The sequence below is a fragment of the Castor canadensis genome, chromosome 2 (assembly GCF_047511655.1).
Source record: "Castor canadensis chromosome 2, mCasCan1.hap1v2, whole genome shotgun sequence".
In the NCBI taxonomy this organism is placed as follows: Eukaryota; Metazoa; Chordata; class Mammalia; order Rodentia; family Castoridae; genus Castor; species Castor canadensis.
The window spans coordinates 168,189,182-168,206,194 of record NC_133387.1 but is presented as its reverse complement, the minus strand read 5'-3'; the positions used below and the strand labels follow the sequence as shown (position 1 = coordinate 168,206,194).

General features: G+C 36.0%; 1 protein-coding gene across 21 annotated transcripts in view; it reads right to left on the bottom strand.

The window, feature by feature from the left end:
- Arhgap32 (Rho GTPase activating protein 32) overlaps nt 1-17,013 on the bottom strand; it is a 301,921-nt gene that overhangs the window by 35,440 nt on the left and 249,468 nt on the right. For 20 of the 21 annotated variants that reach the window (XM_074066349.1, XM_074066354.1, XM_074066359.1 and 17 more), the window contains one exon: nt 7,805-7,954. The exons of the other annotated variant lie outside the window; for it this stretch is intronic. In XM_074066349.1, the coding sequence (XP_073922450.1) occupies nt 7,805-7,954 (150 nt within the window). The remainder of the gene's footprint in view (nt 1-7,804; nt 7,955-17,013) is intronic. 21 annotated transcript variants of the gene reach the window in all.

Below are 17,013 nucleotides of genomic sequence, written 5' to 3'. Positions count from 1 at the left end.
TAATATTACTGCATTTGCAATTCTAATTCTTTAAGACTTTAAAGCAGTCTCTATGTGTGTGTAAATGTATATACACATATGGTGTAATTGTAGGTATTGACTATGTACTATACATGGTCTCAAATCTTTTTAAACAAGGTACCCCCTTACATATTAAATAAAAGACAATCTTGATATTCAAAACCATTTCCTTTCCTACTTAAAAATTTAGTTAATAAACTTTTCAGTTTCCCTCTTTTAGTTAATGTAATCTTCATTTGAATACTCAAGTGATCATCTTTCATATAAATATGCATTCTTCATTTTTTTCACAATCCCTAATGAAATAAAAAATTACTCTAATGTACCACCCTGAATATATCTGATTCAGACTTAAAAGTTTCTTTCTCTTAAGTCTTATCAAATTTCAATTATACTTTAATGTCACAAGTCAGTTTTGAGGGTTTTTTCCTAATCACTTGAGCATAGATTTTCTCTGTTTCGTGGCCATTAGAAGAAAATTTTATCTTCTAAGACTATTTAATAAACAATCTAATGATACACCTTTAGCTCCTAGAAAAACAAAAACAAATCAAACCCAAAACCAGCAGATGGAGAGAAATAATAAAGATCAGAGCCGAGATTAATGAAATCAAAACCAAACAAACTATAAAAAGAATCAATGAAACAAAAAGTTGGTTCTTTGAAAAGATTTTAACAAGATTGGCAAACCCTTAACCAAAATGACAAAATGGAGGAGAGAGAACACTCAAATTAATAAAATCAGAGATGAAAAAGGGGACATAACCTCAAATACCAACAAAATCCAGAGAATCATTAGAGAGTAGTTTGAAAACTTATATTCAAGTAACTGGAAAATCTAGATGAAATGGATAAATTTGTAGATGCATATTACCAACCAAAGTTGAACCAAGAAGATATTAACTACCAAAACAGTCTCATTATATGCGATGAAACTGAAGCCATAATAAAAGTCTCCTTACAAAGAAGAGCCCAGGACCTGATGGATTCACAGCAAAACTTTACCAAACCTTTAAAGAAGAACTAACACCAATACTCCTCAAACTTTTCCAGAAAACAGAGAGGGAAGGAAAACTACCAAAATCATTCTATGAAGCCAGCATTATACTTATTACAAAGCCCAATAAAAATGTAATCAGAAAAGAGAATTATAGACCAATATCTTTAATGAATATAGATGCAAAGATTCTCAATAAAATACTGGCAAGCAGAATTCAACAACATATCAAAATGATCACACACCACGTCCAAGTCAATTTCATTCCAGGGATGCAAGGAAGGTTCAACATACATGATCCATAATGTAATACAGTACACAAACAGAAGCAAGGACAAAAACCACATGATTCTCTCAATAGATGCAGAAAAAGCCTTTGACAAAATCCAACACCCTTTCATGATAAAAGCACTGAAGAAACTAGGAATAGAAGGAATATTCCTCAACATAATAAAGGTTATATATGACAAACCTAGAGCCAACATCATATTAAATGGAGAACAACTGAAACAGTTCCCCTTAAAGTCAGGAACAAGACAGGGTTGTCCACTTTCCCCACCCCTATTCAATAGAGTTTTGGAATTCCTAGACAGAGCAATAAGACAAGATCAAGAAATAAAAGGGATTCAAACAAGGAAGTAAGAAGCCAAACTATCCCTAAATGCAGATGATATGATCCTATACCTGCGACTCCAAACTCTCCTAGAAATCATAAACTCTTTCAGCAAAGTAGCAGGATACAAAATTAACTTACAGAAATCAGTAGCTTTTCTATAAACCAACAACACATAGCCGCAAAAACAATAAAGTACCTCAGATTAAATTTAACAAAAGAAACCAATGACCTTTTTAATGAAAACTATAAACCACTGAAGAGAGAAATCAAAGAAGACATCAGAAGATGGAAAGACCTTCCAGGCTCGTAGATTGGTAGAATAAACATTGTGAAAATGGCCATACTACCAAAAGCAATCTACATGTTCAACACAATCCCTATCAAAATTCCAATGAGATTCTCGAAAAAGTGATTGTGAAATACATATGGAAACACAAAAGACCTCAAATAGCCAAAACAATTCTGAGCAAAACGTCCAATGCTGGAGTCATCACAATACCTGACTTCAAGCTATACTACAGAGCCATAACAATAAAAACAACATGGTATTGGCACAAAAAGAGACAGGAAGACCAATGGATCAGAATAGAAGATCCAGACATAAATCTACGCATCTATAACCAACTGATCTTCGGCAAAGGAGCCCAAAACACATGACAGAGAAAAGGCAGCCTCTTCAAACAAATGCTGCTGGGAAAACTGGATATCCACATGCAGAACACTAAAACTAGATCCCTGTCTTTCACTCTATGCCCAAATCAGTTCAAAGTGTATCAAAGACCTTAATATAAGGCTTGAAACTCTGAAACAACTCCAAGAAGCAGTAGGAAATACACTGGAACAGATAGGTATAGGGAACAACTTCCTAAACAGAACTCAAAAGGCTCAGCATCTAGAAGAAACAAGGAACAAATGGAACTGCATCAAACTAAAAAGCTTCTGCACAGCAAAGTAAACAGCCACCAGACTCAAGTGACAGCCCACAGAATGGGAGAAAATCTTTGCCAACTACTCATCCAACAAGGGACTAATATCCAGAATCTATAGGGAACTCAAGAACACTCAGAAGAAGAATCAACATCTCAATGAAGAAATGGGCACATGAATTAAACTGGGACTTCACAAAAGAAGTTACAAATGACCAGTAAATACAAGAATAAGTGTTCAACTTCCCTGGTTATAAAAGAGATACAAATAAAAACAACATTTAGACTTCATCTCACCCTAGTTAGAGTGGCTATAATCAAGGATAATAACAACAAATGCTGGTGAGGATATGGCAAAACAGGAACCCTTATACACTGTTGGTAGGAATACAATTAGTACAACCACTATGGAAAATAGCATGGAGATTCCTCAAAAAACTAGAGATAGAACTGCCATATGATCCAGTGATACCGCTCCTGGGCATCTTCCCAAAAGAACGTAAAACGGGATACAGTAGAGACACCTGTACATCGATATTCATCGTAGCATAATTCACAATAGCCAAGTTCTGGAAACAACCCAGATGCCCCATGACTGGTGAATGGATCATGAAATTGTGGTATATATGCACAATGGAGCATTGTTCCATCCTCAGCCACAAGGAATAATGACATGGGGTTTGAAGGTAAATGGATGCAATTAGAGGACATCATGTTAAGTGAAGTTAACCAGGATCAGAAATGCAAAAGATGAACAGAGGCCAATAAGAGAAGGAGACTAGGAACTAGAGAAAAGGTTAGTTCGAGAAGAATCAATTTAGAAAGTAACACATATGTATATGGAAGCAATACTAGGAATCTCCCTATATAGCTATCTTTACCTCAACTAGCAAAAACCCCTCATCCTCCTTATTAATGCTCATATTCTCTCTTCAACAAAATTAGAGATAAGGGCAAAACAGTTCCTGCTTGGAAGTGAGGAGGTAGGGGCGGGAGAAGGGGTGAGGGGAAAGGAAGGGGGTGGGAGGAATGGGGAGTAATGACCCAATCATTGTATGCACATATGAATAAAGGAAATAAAAAAAAGAAAGAAATGCAAAAGGTGCATGTTTTCTCTCATATGTGGAGGACAGATCCAAAGATAAACATATACAAAAAAACAATCATGATCATATACAAAAAATGTTGTAGAACATGTTTGTAACAGTGGAACTACTCTACAGAACTCGGAGAAAGAGAGAAAGAAAAGAGAATGATAGAGTATCAGTAATATGGCATACCACAAGATGTAAAGGTAGAGGATATAAGGATGTGTATTGAAAGCTGTTGAAAAACAGGGTGTGGGAGATAAAGGAGTGAGGGAGAGTATTTGAAGGAACTGAACAGACCAAAGTACAGCACACCCACAATGGGCATACATTGAGATACCCCTTCAAACAACAACTCAAATATTAATTATGAAAACCAGGACTGCAAAATAGGCACAGTATTGTGGGCAGGGGGAGTTAATTAGTGGGAGGGGAGAGAATGAAGAAAGGAGATTAAGTGATGGTATATGGTTGATGGACTTAATGTACCTATATGAAACAGAACTAAAAATAAACCTCTTGCAATTGCTTTAAGTGGAGTGGGGAGGGGGCTGAGAGGGAGAGACAATGGAGACAATGTAAATAATGTACAATATAAGGCTAATTGGAATTGTCTGTATAAATCCCCCCCCGTATAATGAATAATTCATTTCTAACATTCTAGTTTTTTTCTTTTTAACTGAAAAAGCAAGACAACTAAGGAAAATCCACAAAGCCAGTTTCTATAATACTTTACCATAAATATACTCATTTTACATATCATTTGACTATTCATACTAATGTTTTATAGGTTTTTACACTGCATTAAAATTTAATTTTAATAGCTTCATAATTTATAGAAAAATTCCTTCAAAAGACAAGTGTTCAATGGTTTTTGCTCTCACATAAGACTAAATGTTATAATTAAATCCTATTTAATTATAAATCCCATTTATATATTAAAATATATCTCTAAGGAGTAGAATTGCTAGATGAAAGAAACACTGTAAAGTTCATAAAGTCTCTTGCTATGAAGTACCAACATTTTCCAAGAGGGTTGTACTATTTCACAGAGCTTCTGGAAACCAATAATTTTTACTTATTGATTAAAAAAAAAAAACTGCTGTGCTTCATGTCACATTTAAAAAACAGCTGTTAATTTTAATAATGTTTACCAACATAAAGTGGTATCTTAAAAATTGTTTAAAGAACATTCCCATGATTGCAAATGAAGATGAACATGCTTCTATATTTTGTTTACTATCTATACCTGTGACAATTATATGTTACTATCTTTTCTCTACTTTTTACTCAGGGATTTAAAAGTCTCAATGATATTCTCATACATTATGATAACAGCATTTTATAATATTTCCTGTTTTATGATACCTATCTTCTACATTTGCTATTTTTCATTATATGAAAAGTATGTATACAAAATCATCTCTTTCCTCATATTTTTGTTTGTTTGTTAAATCTGAGAAACTGGTCCTTTTATCTCAAAACAAGATTAATTCATATTGACAATTCCTTAACTTGGACACAATTAACTCTTATACATTTGGAGAGGTTTTTTTACCCCAGTGTCATAGAGTAGGAATTAATTTTCTTTGAAACTGCTATGTTATAGTTTGGGTATGATGAAGTGTTACCCCAAAAGGCACATGTGTTGAAGGCTTGGTCCCCAGCTGGTGGTGCTATTAAGAGATGACTGGCTCATGAGGGAGCTAATTTCATCAATGAGTTAATTCACTGGTAAGTTCACAGATGAAGGGGCTGTTAAGGAGGTGGAGCCTGGTTGTAAGAAGTAGGTTACTGGGAAAGTGCCACTGAAAGGCCTATCTTGTCCCTGGGTCTCAGTCTCTGCTCTATCTATCTCTGTGCCTCAGCCAACAAAAAAGTAAGCAGCTTTGCTCCACCACAAGCTCCCTTCCATGATGCTCTGCCTCATTACAGTCTGAAAGCAATGAAGCCAACAAACCATGGACTGAAACCTCTTGAAACTGTAAGCCAAAATAAATCTTTCCTCATTTAAGTTGTGTTTGTCAGGTATTTTGTCTCAGTGATAAGGGGATGACCAACATATGCTATTTCATTTTCTCAATATAGATTATAAACAAACTTTCTTTGTAACATTGCTCTAAACCTATACTTTATCATATCATAATAGGAATAACTATTTCTGAACATTTTGTTTTATTCACATTTCACTCTCTGCACAAAACTCTGCCTTATATTTTTGAATATTGTTTTAGTATCTGGTATGTATGTCTCCCATTTTTTCTGATTTTTTTCCTCACAATGCTTTCTAGTCACTAGCTAGTTTTCCTATGATGAAATATTCCTCAGGGCTTTTGTTGCCATTTTGATTTTTAGGAAACTCTATTAAGCTGATATTAACTTAGGAATAACATCTGTTTAAAATAATATTTTCTCTACTCTCAAAAATATGGTATAGTCTTCATTAAATTCATGAGTCCACTTGTATTCTTTAAGCAACAAGTAAGACCTTCAATTGAACTTGATATTATTAAAAGTATTTACCACTGGATTCTACTAGTGGTTGTCTCTAAAGCCACAATGAGTCTTTCCTATCAGGATTCAGAATCTCACAAATCATCTATTTCTGGTACTTTTCAATAGCACAGGAGAATACCTCCTTAACATTCTAGTATCTCTAAGGTAGAGTAAAGTAATATTTTAAAACATCAAAAGAAAATTCCTTTTTCCTTCTCTCTATCCAGCCACTAAATTCTGTTGGTTCAGAATTTAAATTATAGAGAAAGGAATATAAATTTTAAATATAGAAGTTGGGAAGTTAGTTTTGGTGTTTTATAGTCTCAAAACTAAACCTTTTGATGGGCATCAGCAGCTCAAGCCTGTAATCTTTGCTTCTCAGGAGATGGAGATTGGGAGGACTGCAGTTCAAGGCCAACCTTGAACAAAAAGTTCGTAACACCTCAGCTCACCCAATACCTGGGTGCAGTGGAGCGTACCTGTCATCCCAGATACCATGGGAGCCTGAGATTGGGAGGATCACAGTTCCAGACTAGCCCTGGCAAAAAGTTCATTAAGATCCCCTTCTCAACAGAAAAGGCTGCTCTGGTGGCACACATGTGTCATTCTAACTACTGCAGAAAGCATTACTAGGAACATCATCATTCAGGCCAGCACCGGCAAACAGGAGACCTTACCTCAAAAATAAAAGCACAGCATCGGGGTATATGAAAGTACTGCTTCACAAGCACTGAACTCTAGCACAGAGTCCTAGAACGCATAATACCGTACCGGAGTGAAGTTCACCAAAACTACACATTCTGTCTATAAAGCACAACACAACTCTTTTATACTAGACAGCATTTCAGCACTAGGCTTCAGAGACCAACCTTAGACAGCAAAGTCATCAACAAAACTGTGAGGAATGTGGGACTGAATGGCTGGCCAAAATAACAGTTGTGTACAATATAAGATCTGAAACAAGAGAGATCGACTTTTTTCAAGTTTTGCTATTCTGCATATGCCCTAAACTGACTGAAAAGTCATCATGATTCTAACATGTAGCAAATAAAAAGGATCAGTGTACATTGTTTGCTGCACTTCAACAAAATTATGAATAAAATCATTCATCCTGTGTTCAAATGTAAAATAAATAAATAAATAAGTAAAAATAACCACAGCAAAAAGTGCTATAGTGGCTCAAGTGCCTCAAGTGGCAAAATGCCTGCCTGGAAAGTGTGAAGCCCTGAATTCAAACCCCAGTATAGCCAAAAACAAAATGAAACAAAACAAAACAAAAAAGGCTATGTTCTCACAAAGAAAAATAAAATAAATATTTTAGGATATAAGCAGGAATACTGGCTGAAGAAGCTATCTATCTGGACAGATCTAAGAACTAATGCAAAGTAAGGATGATGTTGTGCTCTTTGTGTGCATGTGGTATTCTTCCTAAGGGGCTCAGAAGCACCTCCATGTCAAAATGCACTCTTAAGACTTCTCAGCTGTACACAGAACTGAGAAGAGTCCCTACCATAGCTGAGTGCAAGCCGAAGTGCAATGAAGCAGACACCACCTATAACTGGTTATAGAGAACCAATATATAGAGAACCAATAACTGGTTATAGAGAACCAACCAGAAAGGTCAAGAACTAGTATCAAGAGCTTCTTAGGTTCATTTTACCTTCAAAGCCAGAATTCAGAAGGTGCTCCCCCAGGTCACAACCAAACACCCTCTCTTTCAAGATTCCCCGCTGCTTTAGCTTCTGTTTTGTTGGACGAGACTTCATGAATGTTCGTAAGAAAGTAATGAGCTTGCCGTGCTTTTTAGACACTAAAAAATAATGAAGACAAAATAACTTAATTGTGACAAGCGATTACATATTACTTAGCATGAAAAGAAACAGACATCTCAATAGGCTGACTGCAAGAAAATCTATTACAAACACATTTTATATCTTGTATGCAAATTTCAGAAGATTAGCTAACAGTTGTGTTACACATTAAAAATAAAACTTTCATAATTTTGCACTTTCTTCTCACCAGCCTGTGCTTTTACTTAATGGGATTGTGAGCAAATTTAAGTCTATGACATTTAAATCAAGTTTGGTAAGCCAGTTGTCCTGAGAAGGGCTTGAATTTTATTCTCATACATTGCTTGGGGTATCTTCATATTAAGTAAGATTAACAGATGTAAAGGTGGTTTGCATTTCTAGTCAACTTCTAAAATATTTTCCTTGATCGTAAGAAATTTTCACAGCATTTATAATTTTTTGAGTACAATCAAAAAAAGAAAACTCCCCTTTCTATTTCAAAAAGGACAATTCCATGGTGGTATAAAATATGCCTATCAACCTACAGCTAAAACAACATAAAACACACCCACAAAAATCAGATCTTCTATTAATAATTCATCTGTAACATATTAAACACATTACTTAAATCCCTTGCAGATCAAGAGATAAACAGATATTTGGAAAAAATATTTCCACTGACTGATATTTGAAAAATAATAGTTAAAAAATGAAAGTAAACAAATCCCTAGAAAAATATCTTTTACTGAGAAACGAAGCCAACAGAGAGAATTACACTAAAAGTCAATACACAACAAATACCATGAGCACAGCGATCAGTTGTGAGATTCAAGACTATGTCATGTGGCCTCAATCCTCCTATTCAGTTTTCAGATGAAAACTGATTCTTACTGATTCCTACTATAGATTCTTGATCAAACCCAAATCTTAAGTCTCCTGAACAGATAAAAGACTGCTGAGGAATCTCTGTGTGCCTAGAGTGACTTAGGACCTATGAGGGGCACAAGATGAGCTACTCCAAACCACATAAGACATTGGACCTCCATTTGTTTTCCTCTTTGCAGATGGAAGCATCTTTTCCACAGAGTGTGCAAGGATGATCAGCCTTCCTGGTCTCAGGTTTCCTGAGACACAGGACTTTCTGTGCTGAGACTAGAAAAAGTCCTGGGCAAACTGCAATGAAGCAGTCACTCTACACTGTACACAGATTAAATAGAAAATTTATTCTTTTCTAATTGTTTAAAATTTGCTTGAAATCATCAATATAATTTTGATGCCATCTTTGATATGGTCAGAGACCCTGAATGAATTATAATCTGTTTTATCTGAAAATCCTTGCCATAAAATTAAATGGCATGTTCTTATCTACCAGCGAGAGATTTCTACCACACTTGGTTAAATTCAGTCTGTCACATATATTGTAATATTGGGCTACTAGGAGTTTTATTCTCCTTTAGTTGCTGTTATAAGTCTTCATTAAGGAGTAACCATCAAATGATGTGTGTTCATCTTCTAAAATTTTTCAAATGAACTTTCAGGTAATTTTGACAAAATTCCAAAAAATACAAATGAGTTTGACTTGCACTAAAATTTGCCATTATATAGTAATTTGGAAGAATTTTAGTTTTGACTACCTGGAAACATGGTATGTCATTATTTCAAATCTTCTATGTATATCACAGTAAAGCTTCCCAATTCTTTTTGTTCTTTTTATTGTAGTACTGGGGCTTGAACTCAGGGCCAATACCTTGAGCCACTTCACCAGCCCTTTTTTGTGTTAGGTATTTTTGAGACAGGGTCTCATGAACTATTTGCCTGGGTGGGTTTCAAACAGCAATCCTCCTGATCTCTGCCTCCTGACTAGTGAAGATTATAGGTTTGAGACATAGGACCCTAGCAAAGCTTCCCAATTTTTTATGAAAGGACACATTCCAGATATTTTTTATTATGGATATTGCTAGTTAGTATTTGTATTTTTTGCTGTTGTGTAGCATAACACCTTTCTTTAATTATGGTCTTAAGGTGTAATTACTGGTATACTAGAAAACTATTTAGTGATAGCTCAAAACTGATTACCTACTAAAATCTCAAGTTTTTAGGAAAATTCGAGTTTCTCAAATTTTTTTTAACTAACATACATTAATCTTACAAAATAATGAGTTTCACTATTAGTTTCTGCTGTTTCAAGATAGACATCATTTCTATTTCAGATTTTACTAATTGGCCAGCTGTTCTGAGGTACGTGTTAAGAATGGGCATTCATACTCTAATGTTTAATGAAAATATCCTTGAAATCTGACAACTGCATATGATGAATATATGAGAAAGCATATTTGTTACATATATCCAAGGATGTTTCAAAGGAATGGAAACTGAATTTTAATTATTATTCATTCAGCAACAAATACAAGTGCTTACTATACTTCAGAAACTTCTAAGTCCTAAGATTACAGTGGGAAGAAATAAGACAGACAAGGTTCTTCCTATCACAAAACTTATTCAGGGGAGAATAAAATGAGCAATTAAATACTAATACAGACACAGCCAGCATTTATTTTACACTGCACAGAACTGCATGTTTATATTTATTAACCATTCATTCTTTATATAGCACTCCATACAGAAAATACTATTATCATCTCTATTTTTAGGTGGAGGAACTGAAGCACAGAGTTAACAAGCCCAGAGTCACATAACCAGAATTCATAATCAGGCCATTTGGCTTAAAGCCCAAGCTTTTAGCCACTATACAACACTGCCTAAATGAAGACAAGGTAGTATCAGATTATATTTAACAGCTGACATGGAAATAAATATGGCAAAGCAAGTGTGATTTGAGAGGAAAGAAAGTCCATTAGATAGGATAATCAGAGATGGTTTTCTTGAGGAATCATATCTGAGCTGCAAGGTATGACAGTGAGCCAGGAAGACAACGAACGCAGTGAAGTTGAGGAGGAAGGCAAGGCCAGGGACTGCAGGCCACAACAGAGGGTAAGGGCCGCCAGCCACCAGCCGCCCACACCCAGACGACTTGGGAAGACGCAGACAAGGTGAGCTAAGCGGTACCACGGTACTCCCACAGTCAAACCTGGGCTAGAGCAGCATAGCCCCCCGGACAGACTGACCTCCACCCGGGGAAAAAAAGAGAAACTGAGTAATAAGCAATAAGAACGATAAAGACACGCTGGAAAGAGGGTGGGGCGCACTGAGTGCCAAAGATTGGGGAAAGGGAATCCTTCCCGGGACTGTAAATAAACAAGCCGGGCAGGCCAGAGAGGCTCCAGCGGGAGCGGGGCGCGCCCAGCAACCAGGAGCGGGAAAGCTTGTAAAAGTGGCGGTGGGAGGAAAACTCCACAGGAGAGGGGGTAAGACCCACTTCCCATGCAAACTGTAAACAAACACGCAGGACTGAGAAAGCAGGTGCAGTGTCACCTTCCCCAGTGTGCTTGGAAAGGGGAAAGCTTGTAGCAAAGGCTCACCCACAGGAGAAATCTGAGTAAACAAAGCCTGCGGGGGCCAGGTGAGTGCTAAGTTCACCCCAGAGACCTGCATAAACAGTGCCTCCAGCAACGGCAGGCTCACAGAAGCAGGCAGGCAAGCCACAGCTGCAGATAGCCATTCACAGACCTGTCTCCAGAATCTTTTTTTTTTTTTTTCTCTCTCCCTACCTTTGATGAGAAAACAACCAAACTACACCTGCATGCTGAAAAACTTACTGAAACTGTATTGCATTTGAACTTGGGACACTTTGTGGGTTTTTTCTGTTTTTTGGTTTTTGTTTTTTTGTGAAATTTTGTTCTACTTTATGCATCCCCTTTGATGAGACAACTACAGAACAACATCTGAGGCACCATCTCCAGGATTGGAGACTGAGAAGACACCAAAATTATTAAGACTGAAACTTCATTGCATTTGAACTTGGAGGTTTTTTTTAATTGTTTTTATTTTTTATTTTCTATTTATCATTTTGTTTTATTTTATTGATATATATATATATTATGTTCATTTACTTTTTATTTTTATTCTTATCTTTATTTTTATTTTTTATTTTCAATCCTCTCTCTGTCTCTCTAAGGCCTGTTCACCTTACTGTCGATTAGTACACTAAAGCTCCCTGTTTATACCTTTGAAACTTTGTTTTGTTTTTTCCTACCTGTCTGTTTTTCCCTTTTCTTTAACTTCTTGCTTTCCATCTCCTCTCACCCTTCCATTCTAAATATTACCATTGTTATTATTACAAGCCAGAAAATACTTAATTGCACACAGTACAGGGACAGTAAAAAACACCAAGGACAATGACAGGAAGACAGAAAAAAAAAGGGAAACCAGTTTCCCCACAGCAAAAAATTAGTACAGGAACCAGAGGGAAATGAAGAGAACAGAAACTCAGATCCAGACTCCAACAAAATGAAGATAAACTATGCCAAAGAACCCAATGAAGCCCACAAGAATAATTTAAAAGAAGACATACTACAAGTACTCAATGAGAATTTTATAGAGATGATACTGGATATGGTCAACCAAAATGTACAGGAGACACTCAAGAAATTCCAAGACAACAAAAATAGAAAATTTGAAAAAGCAAAAGAAGAAATAAAGGAAACCATAGAAGCACTGTATAAACACCAAAGTGAAACAAAGAACACAATGAATAAACACATAAATGAACTCAGGACAAAAACAGACAACATTAAACAGGAAACCACCCAGGATATGGAAAACCTCAGAAAAAGAACGAAACAGAACTGTCAACGGAAGGCCAATCCAACAGAGTAGAATAAACAGAAGAAAGAATCTCAGAACTTGAAGATGAAATGGTAATTAAAGGAAAAACTGAAGAACCATTAATTAAACAACTCAAGACCTGTGAAAAGAAAATGCAAGAACTCACTGACTCCATCAAAAGACCAAACTTGAGAATCATGAGCATCGAAGAAGGAGAAGAGGTACAAGTGAAGGGAATGCGTAATGTATTCAACAAAATAATAACGGAAAATTTCCCAAATCTAGAGAAAGATATTCCCATACAGATGCAAGAAGCCTCCAGAATAACAAACAGACCAGATCAAAATAGAACTACCCCATGACATATCATCATTAAAACAAGTTCAGAAACTAGGGAAAGAATATTGAAGGCTGTAAGAGAGAAAAAACAAGTAACATACAAAGGTAAACCCATCAAAATCCCAGCAGACTTCTCAACAGAAACATTAAAAGCAAGAAGAGCATGGGGTGAGATCTTCCGGGCACTGAATGAAAATAACTTCAACCCTAGGATACTCTACCCAGCAAAGCTATCATTCAAAACAGATGGAGCAATAAAAGTTTTCCATGATAAGCAGAAACTAAAACAATATGTGACCACAAAGCCACCGTTACAAAAGATTCTTCAAGGGATTCTGCACACAGAAAGTGAAACCCAACTTAACCATGAAAAGACAGGCAACACCAAACCACAGGAAAAGAAAAAGCAAGAAAGTAGAGAGTAACCTCAACTTAGGTACACATAAGCAAACCTTCAAACAACTAAGACAACTAAATGACAGGGATAAAAACATACCTATCAGTACTAACACTTAACGTTAACGGACTTAATTCACCCATCAAAAGGCACCTCTTGACGAAATGGATTAAAAGGGAAGATCCAACAATCTGTTGCTTACAGGAGATCCATCTCACTGACAGAAATAAGCATAGGCTTAGGATGAAAGGCTAGAAGATTTACCAAGCCAGCGGCCCCCGAAAACAGGCAGGAGTAGCAATACTTATCTCTGACAAAGGAGACTTCAAACATACATTGATCAAACGAGATAAAGAAGGACATTCCATACTAACAAAAGGGGAAATAGACCAAAAGGAAATAATAATTATCAACCTATATGCACCCGATGTCAATGCACCCAATTTCATCAAACATACCCTGAAAGACCTAAAACCATACATTAACGCCAACACAGTGGTTGTGGGAGAATTTAACACCCCATTATCATTAATAGATAGGTCATCCAAACAAAAAATCAATAAAGATATCCAAGATCTAAAATATACAATAGATCAAATGGACCTAGTAGATGTCTACAGAACATTTCATCCAACTTCTACACAATATACATTCTTCTCAGCAGCCCATGGAACCTTCTCCAAAATAGATCATATCCTAGGGCACAAAGCAAGCCTCAGCAAATATAAGAAAATAGAAATTATAACGTCCATACTATCTGATCACAATGCAGTAAAACTAGAACTCAACAACACAAGTAAAGACAAAAACATGCAAACAGCTGGAAACTAAATAACTCACTACTTAATGAACAATGGATCATCGATGAAATAAAAGAGGAAATTAAAAAGTTCCTGGAAGTCAATGAAAATGAAAACACAACCTACCAGAACCTATGGGACACAGCAAAGGCAGTCCTGAGAGGAAAGTTTATATCCATGAGTGCATATATTAAAAAGACTGAAAGATCCCAAATCAATGACCTAATGATACATCTCAAACTCCTACAAAAACAAGCACAAGCAAATCCCAAAACAAATAGAAAGAGAAATAATAAAAATAAGAGCTGAAATCAATAAAATAGAAACCAAAAAAACCATACAAAGAATTAATGAAACAAAAAGTTGGTACTTTGAAAAAGTAAACAAGATCGATAGACCCCTGGCAAACCTGACTAAAATGAGGAGAGAAAAACCCAAATTAGTAGAATCAGGAATGCAAAAGGGGAGATAACAACAAACTCCATGGAAGTCCAGGAAATCATCAGAGACTACTTTGAGAACTTATATTCAAATAAATTTGAAAATCTTAAAGAAATGGACAGATTTCTAGATACATATGATCATCCAAAACTGAACCAAGAGGAAATTAATCAACTGAATAGATCTATAACACAAAATGAAATTGAAGCAGCAATCAAGAGTCTCCCTAAAAAGAAAAGTCCAGGACCTGATGGATTCTCTGCTGAATTCTATCAGACCTTTAAAGAAGAACTAATACCAACCCTCCTTAAACTGTTCCATGAAATAGAAAGGGAAGGAAAGCTGCCTAACACATTTTATGAAGCCAGTATTACACTTATCCCAAAACCAGGCAAAGACACCTCCAAAAAGGAGAACTACAGGCCAATCTCCTTAATGAACATTGATGCAAAAATCCTCAACAAAATAATGGCAAACCGAATTCAACAACACATCAAAAAGATTATTCACCACGACCAACTAGGCTTCATCCCAGGGATGCAGGGGTTGTTCAACATACGAAAATCAATAAACATAATAAACCACATTAACAGAAGCAAAGACAAAAACCACTTGATCATCAAAATAGATGCAGAAAAAGCCTTTGATAAGATCCAACACCATTTCATGATAAAAGCTCTAAGAAAACTAGGAATAGAAGGAAAGTTCCTCAACATTATAAAAGCTATATATGACAAACCTACAGCCAACATTATACTTAACGGAGAAAAACTGAAACCATTCCCTCTAAAATCAGGAACCAGACAAGGATGCTCACTATCTCCACTCCTATTCAACACAATACTGGAATTCCTAGCCAGAGCAATTAGGCAAGGAGAAGGAATAAAGGGAATACAAATAGGTAAAGAAACTGTCAAAATATCCTTACTTGCAGATGACATGATCCTATACCTTAAAGACCCAAACAACTCTACTCAGAAGCTTCTAGACATCATCAATAGCTACAGCAAGGTAGCAGGATATAAAATCAACATAGAAAAATCATTAGCATTTCTATACACTAATAATGAACAAACTGAGAAAGAATATATGAAAACAATTCCATTTACAATAGCCTCAAAAAAAATCAAATACCTAGGTGTAAACCTAACAAAAGATGTGAATGACCTCTACAAGGAAAACTATAAACTTCTGAGGAAAGAGATTGAGGAAGACTATAGAAAGTGGAGAGATCTCTCATGCTCATGGATTGGTAGAATCAACAGTAAAAATATCTATACTCCCAAAAGTAATCTACATGTTTAATGCAATTCCCATCAAAATTCCAATGACATTCATTAAAGAGATTGAAAAATCTACTGTGAAAATTATATGGAAACACAAGAGGCCACGAATAGCCAAGGCAATACTCAGTCAAAAGAACAATCCTGGAGGTATCACGATACCTAACTTCAAACTATATTACAAAGCAATAATGAGAAAAACAGCATGGTACTGGCACAAAAACAGACATGAAGACCAGTGGAACAGAATAGAGGACCCAGATATGAAGCCACACAACTATAACCAACTTGTCTTTGACAAAGGAGCGAAAAATATATGATGGAGAAACAGCAGCCTCTTCAACAAAAACTGCTGGGAAAACTGGTTAGCAGTCTGCAAAAAACTGAAACTAGATCCATGTATATCACCCTATACCAAGATTAACTCAAAATGGATCAAGGATCTTAATATCAGACCACAAACTCTAAAGTTGGTACAGGAAAGAGTAGGAACTACTCTGGAGTTAGTAGGTATAGGTAAGAACTTTCTCAACGAAACCCCAGCAGCACAGCAACTAAGAGATAGCATAGATAAATGGGACCTCATAAAACTAAAAAGCTTCTGTTCATCAAAAGAAATGGTCTCTAAGCTGAAGAGAACACCCACAGAGTGGAAGAAAATATTTGCCAGCTACACATCAGACAAAGGACTGATAACCAGAATATATAGGGAACTTAAAAAAACTAAATTCTCCCAAAACTAATGAACCAATAAAGAAATGGGCAAGTGAACTAAACAGAACTTTCTCAAAAGAAGAAATTCAAATGGGAAAAAAGCACATGAAAAAATGCTCACCATCTCTAGCAATAAAGGAAATGCAAATTAAAACCACACTAAGATTCCACCTCACCCCTGTTAGAATAGCCATCATCAGCAACACCACCAACAACAGGTGTTGGTGAGGATGTGGGGAAAAAGGAACCCTCTTACACTGTTGGTGGGAATGTAGACTAGTACAACCACTCTGGAAAAAAATTTGGAGGCTACTTAAAAAGCTAGACATTGATCTACCATTTGATCCAGCAATACCACTCTTGTGGATATACCCAAAAGA